General features: G+C 45.1%; 1 protein-coding gene across 1 annotated transcript in view; it reads left to right on the top strand.

Annotated features, from left to right (window-relative positions):
- Positions 1-5,823, top strand: part of ZNF713 (zinc finger protein 713) — a 29,702-nt gene that overhangs the window by 9,119 nt on the left and 14,760 nt on the right. The window contains exons 2-3 of the mRNA XM_011928517.1: positions 634-760; positions 1,083-1,175. Of these exons, the coding sequence (XP_011783907.1) occupies positions 634-760; positions 1,083-1,175 (220 nt within the window). The remainder of the gene's footprint in view (positions 1-633; positions 761-1,082; positions 1,176-5,823) is intronic.

Genomic DNA, 5,823 nt, shown 5'->3' with positions numbered 1-5,823 from the left:
TTTTTTGAGAGGGAGTCTCGCTGTTTCGCTCAGGTTGGAGTGCAGTGGTGTGATCTCGGCTCACTGCAAGCTCTGCCTTCTGGGTTCACTCCATTCTCCTGTCTCAGCCTCCCAGTAGCTGGGACTACAGGCACCCGCCACCACGCCCAACCAATTTTCTTGTATTTTTAGTAGAGACAGGGTTTCGCTGTGTTCTCCAGGATGGTCTCGATTTCCTGACCTCGTGATCTGCCCCCTTCAGCCTCCCAAAGTGCTGGGATTACGAGTGTGAGCCACCATGCCTGAATGCTGTTAATTTTTTTTTCCCTTACAGCCTGCAGCTTTTCTCAGTTCACTTATTCTTTTTTTTTTTTTTTTTTTTGAGACGGAGTCTCGCTCTGTCGCCCGGGCTGGTCTCGATCTCCTGACCTCGTGATCCGCCCGCCTCGGCCTCCCAAAGTGCTAGGATTACAGGCGTGAGCCACCGTGCCCGGCCCTAATTTTTTTAAAAGAAAAGTTTGACTTGAATGACTCAGAGTCCTGAAGACTATCAGCACAACAGCTTAGATATCCTGGTGCTACACTTTCACCCTCTCCCCGAGGGTCCCTGTAAGAACTGTTTTTGCCTGAGCAGGGATGTGCTTGATGTTTCAGGAATCACTGACGTTTCAGGACGTGGCCGTGGACTTCACCAAAGAGGAGTGGGACCAGCTGTACCCTGCCCAAAAGAACCTCTATCGAGACGTGATGCTGGAGAACTACAGGAATCTGGTTGCACTGGGTGAGGATGGCATCCCTGTGAAACTGGAAGCCATTCACGTGGGTTTATTTCCTGAACTAGTGGAAGCCTCCAAAGCTTTTGTGAATATAGTTTGGGCTGGGACAGAAGAACACTAAGCAGTTTTGGAGTCAGAGACCTTTGTTTTCTGCTCTTTCTCCTCTGATGGAACGTCTTGATTTAGTTTGAGATGGGTAGCTTTATTTTGCTGCCTCTGAAGTCTCCCCTCCAGAGGCTCTAAAGACTGAAAAGGTTGGGAATGTGTCTGAAAGAGAATTTTGTTCCCAGTACAAACTCATAAGAGGTATGTTACTCCCATGAATAGGGTATCAGCTTTATAAGCCAGAGGTAATCGCACAGTTGGAGCTAGAGGAAGAGTGGGTGATAGAAAGAGACAGCCTGCTGGACACTCATCCAGGTAAGTGCACGCTCTTGGGCACTGCTGCTTAATAAGAGAAAACAGCCACTTCTGAACCACTCAGTGGAGTGCTCCAAAAATCTCCCCTGGGATTTAAGGAATACTAAGCCTTTTGAAAAGAATCAGTTCATATTTGATATTTTTCTGAAGTTGAAATGGCTGCCTTATTTTTTCTCATTGAACAGATACTATATACTTATTGTTTTAAAAATGCATACAAAACAGAGGTTATTTTGAAGGTATCCGTTTAAACACCCATAAATACCTTGATATTGCAGATATCTACACAGCACTTTTTTCATATTTTTTTGATATTGCAGATATCCACACAGCACTTTCTTCATATTTTTTATTTACATATCCCCTCTCAGTATTCTTTAAATCTTTCTTTTGTATGAGAAGTAATCCGTGAATAAATTTTTTAAAAAGCTTTCTTTTCCATGTCGCCATTTTAATCTGTTTTTCATCTTTTCTTTTTCCTTTTATCATCAAACTCTTGACACTTGTCTATAACCCACAGCCTAATTTCTAATTCTCTTGCTCTCCTTTGTGATACTACCCCGATTCCTACCTCTGCTACTACCATTGTTTTCTTGGAGATTACCACTAATTTCCTTCCAGTCAAATCCAGTGGCTACAAAGCCAGTTAGAATTGTGTTGACTTTCCCTTCTTGAAATGTTCTTCCACTCTGGCTTGTGATGCACACAATTCGTGTCTCTTCCAGCCTCTCTGTATCTCCCCCTGCCCCTTTTCTGCATTTTCTTCCTCCTTACTCTCCTAAAGATACATATCCCTATGGACTGGCTGTTCCACTCTGCAGTAAAGTGCTTTTAAGTAGCCCTTTTGTATCATTTTTCCATTTCTCCATTTCTAGTCCCAGTATTTCATCCACATTCTCCTGTCAGAATTGAGATTATGACTGGGCGCGGTGGCTCATGCCTGTAATCCTAGCACTTTGGGAGGCCTAGGCAGATGGATCACCTGAGGTCAGGTGTACGAGACCAGCCTGGCCAACATGGTGAAACCCACTCTCTACTAAAAATACAAAAAATTAGCCAGGTGTGGTGGCCTCACCTGTAGGCCCAGCTACTCGGGAGGCTGAGGCAAGAGAATTGCTTAAACCTGGAAGCGGAGGTTGCAGTGAGCCAAGATCGTGCCACTGCACTCCAGCCTGGGTAACAGAGCAAGTCTCTATCTCAAAAATAAAAAACAATTTAGATTATATTTTTGTTTATTAGTGTCATGCTGTCATTTTACTTAAATATTTCTTTTTTTGTTCTTTTTTTTCCTGTGATGGAGTCTCGCTCTGTCGCCCAGGGTGGAATGCAGTGGCGCGATATTGGCTCACTGCAAGCTCCACCTCCTGGGTTCACGCCATTCTCTTGCCTCAGCCTCCTAAGTAGCTGGAACTACAGGCGCCAGCCACCACACCCAGCTAATTTTTTGTATTTTTAGTAGAGACGGGGTTTCGCCGTGTTAGCCAGGATGATCTCGATCTCCTGACCTCGTGATCCGCCCGCCTCGGCCTCCCAAAGTGCTGGGATTACAGGCGTGAGCCACCGTGCCCAGCCTGCTTAAATATTTCGAAACCTGGATCTGTTGGCTTTATACTGTCTTCTTTAAATCATTCCCTTAAATATGGGATTTCTTGACCAAAAAAAAAAAAAAAATCCCAACCACGTTAGTTTCTTATTGCTGGCATACCACCTACAATGTTCTGCTTGACTGTTTTAACAAGGAGTGGACTGCTGACTGTATACGAGATGCTGAGTTAGGTAGTTTCTACTCTGGTCCATGACACCAGGTGAACCTACCCCATCTCTGTGAGTTCCCACTCTGGCTCTTTGCTCTGGTATCTGGCTTCATCATTTGGACTTGGTTTTCTGTCATTCAAACTCTTTGGCTTTTCCAAGTTGACTTTGACTTGGCTATCCTTCTTGCTTTTAATGCTCTAAGTGATCTTAGGTAGAAAACCTTGTTTCTGGCTGGGCACAGTGGCTCACGCCTGTAATCCCAACACTTTGGGAGGCCAAGGCGGGCAGATCATGAGGTCAAGAGATTGAGACCATCCTGGCCAACATGGTGAAACCCCATCTCTAGTAAAAATACAAAAATTAGCTGGGTGTGGTGATGTGTGCCTGTAGTCCCAGCTACTTAGGAGGCCGAGGCAAGATAATCACTTGAACCCAGGAAGCAGAGGTTGCAGTGAGCCGAGATCGTACCACTGTACTCCAGCCTGGCAACAGAGTGAGACTCCATCTCAAAAAAAAAAGAAAAAGAAAAGAAAACCTTGTTCCTGTTTCAGCCTCTCTGAGATCTCTTAGCCCCACTGAACCAGAATTTTCACCTAACCAGTGCTCACATTCCATGAATAGAACTGGTAATTAAGACATTTTGTCAAGAAGCCCGGGCACCTTCCCTGACAATGCTGAGACATATTTCTACAGCCTTCCACATCCCCAAACCTGGGGAGTAGGAAACTAAAGGAACAAATTAGAGAACTCCCTTTTCAGGTAAATTTCCAGAGCAGGGACCTACAGCAGAGAGCAGAGCTATTCCTTCCCCCAGGCACATATGCTGTCATTGGTGGGACCCACACTATCTCCTATTGTGTCCCTCTCCACAGACCCCTAATTCGAAAAAATAATTGCTAACTTAGGAAAACTTCCAGATTTTGGCCAGGCGCAGTGGCTCATGATTATAATCCCAGCACTTTGGGAGGCCGAGATGGAACATCACTTGAGATCAGGAGTTCAAGACAAGCCTGGCCAATATGGTGAAACCCCATCTCTACTAAAAATACAAAAATTAGGCACATGTGGTGGCATGTGCCTGGAATCCCAGCTACTCAGGAGATGGAGGTAGGAAAATCGTTTGAATCTGGGAGGCAGAGGTTGCAGTGAGCCAAGATTGCGCCACTGCTCTCCCGCCTGGACAACAGAGTGAGACTCTGTCTCCAAACAAATAAGCAGAAAACTTCAAAATTTCACTGTGCACCTATATGTGGATGCCCAAGGCTCTTGGTTCACAGATAAGCTTGAGCAAGTGTTTTTTTTTTTTTTTCACATCTCTTATCAGGGACAGGCTGCCTAACCTCTTCTCTAAAGAGACTGCTTGCATTTCTTCAGTATCCTGTGAAACAAAGTCAGTGGTTCCCCTGAGAGGATGTAGTAAAACATTTGTTTGTCAGGAGGCTAAGAGAATGACGGAGCTTACGCATCCTAATTCTGCACGCCCACTAGGGTACTGCATGCCTCAATGTTATTGGCATTTGCTGGTGCTTATTTATCTAAAATCTTTTCTTAAGCTGAGACCTGGAAAATACCCAGTAGATTTAGCAGCAAGAAGATTGGGAATTATATTATTGAGAGAAGTGACGGGGTATGATTAGAAGAACAGTCAGTTTGTACGTTGTTGCATGAACAACAGGGGGAGGTTTAAAAAGAAAAAATTAGAGCTAGCAAGTGTGTAATATTCTTATAAGCAGCTAGCGTGAGAGCTGGGCACAGTGGCTCATGGCTCACACCTATAATCCCAGCACTTTGGGAAGCCAAAGCACATGGATCACAAGGTCAGGAGTTTGAGACCAGCCTGAGGTTCACCAACATGGTGAAACCCCATCTGTACTAAAAATATAAAACTTAGCCAGGCGTGGTGGTAGGTGCCTGTAATCACAGCTACTTGGGAGGCGGAGGCTGAAGAATCTCTTGAACCTGGGAGGCAGAGGTTGCAGTGAGCTGAGATTGCGCCACTGCACTCCAGCCTGGGTGACAGAGTTAGACTCTGTCTCAAACAAACAAACAAAAAAGAAGCAGCAGCTAGCTAGAGTGAGGAGTGGGAAGGGGAAATAATAAAGAGGGTATTAGCAGCCAGAATAAAAGGTAGTGTCAAAACAGGATTGTTCTAGGCCAGGCTCAGTGGCTCATGCCTAGCACTTTGGGAGACTGTGGAAGGATCCCTTGAGCCCAGGAGTTCAAGACCAGGCTGGACAACATAATGAGACCCCTGTCTCTACAAAAAATTTAAAAGTTAGCGGGATGTGGAGGTATGAGCCTGTAGTCTCCACTACTTGGGAGGCTGAGGTGGGAGGATCATGAGCCTAGGAGGTCGAGGCTGCAGTAAGTTATGATGGCATCACTGCACTCTAGCCTGGGCAATAGAGCGAGACCTTGTCTGGAAAAAACAAAAGAATTGTTCTAAGGAACAATTTTGCTTGTTTATAATGCTGACGGGAAGGAACCAGTAGAGAGGATAAGTTAAAAATAGATATAGCTGGGTGCGATGGCTCACACCTGTAATCCCAGCACTTTGGGAGGCCAAGATGGACAGATCACTTGAGGTCAGGAGTTCAAGACCAGCCTGGCCAACATGGTGAAACCCTGTCTCTACTACAGGTACAAAAATTAGCTGCATGTGGTGGCGTGTACCTGTAATCCCAGCTACTCGGGAAGCTGAGGCACTCGAATCACTTGAACCTGGGAGACGGAGGTTGCAGTGACCCAAGATTGCACCACTGTACTTCAGCCTGGGTGACAGAGCAAGACTCTGTCTCAAAAAAAAAAAAAAAAGCATCTGCATGGAAAAAAATTTAAAAACTATAAGCAAAGTAAAAACACATGTCAAATTGAAAAAAATATTTTGCCACTC

The sequence above is a fragment of the Colobus angolensis genome, unplaced genomic scaffold, assembly GCF_000951035.1.
Source record: "Colobus angolensis palliatus isolate OR3802 unplaced genomic scaffold, Cang.pa_1.0 Scaffold771, whole genome shotgun sequence".
NCBI classification, from domain to species: domain Eukaryota; kingdom Metazoa; phylum Chordata; class Mammalia; order Primates; family Cercopithecidae; genus Colobus; species Colobus angolensis.
The sequence above is the reverse complement of the archived record's forward strand: the minus strand, read 5'-3'. Positions and strand labels throughout refer to the sequence as shown.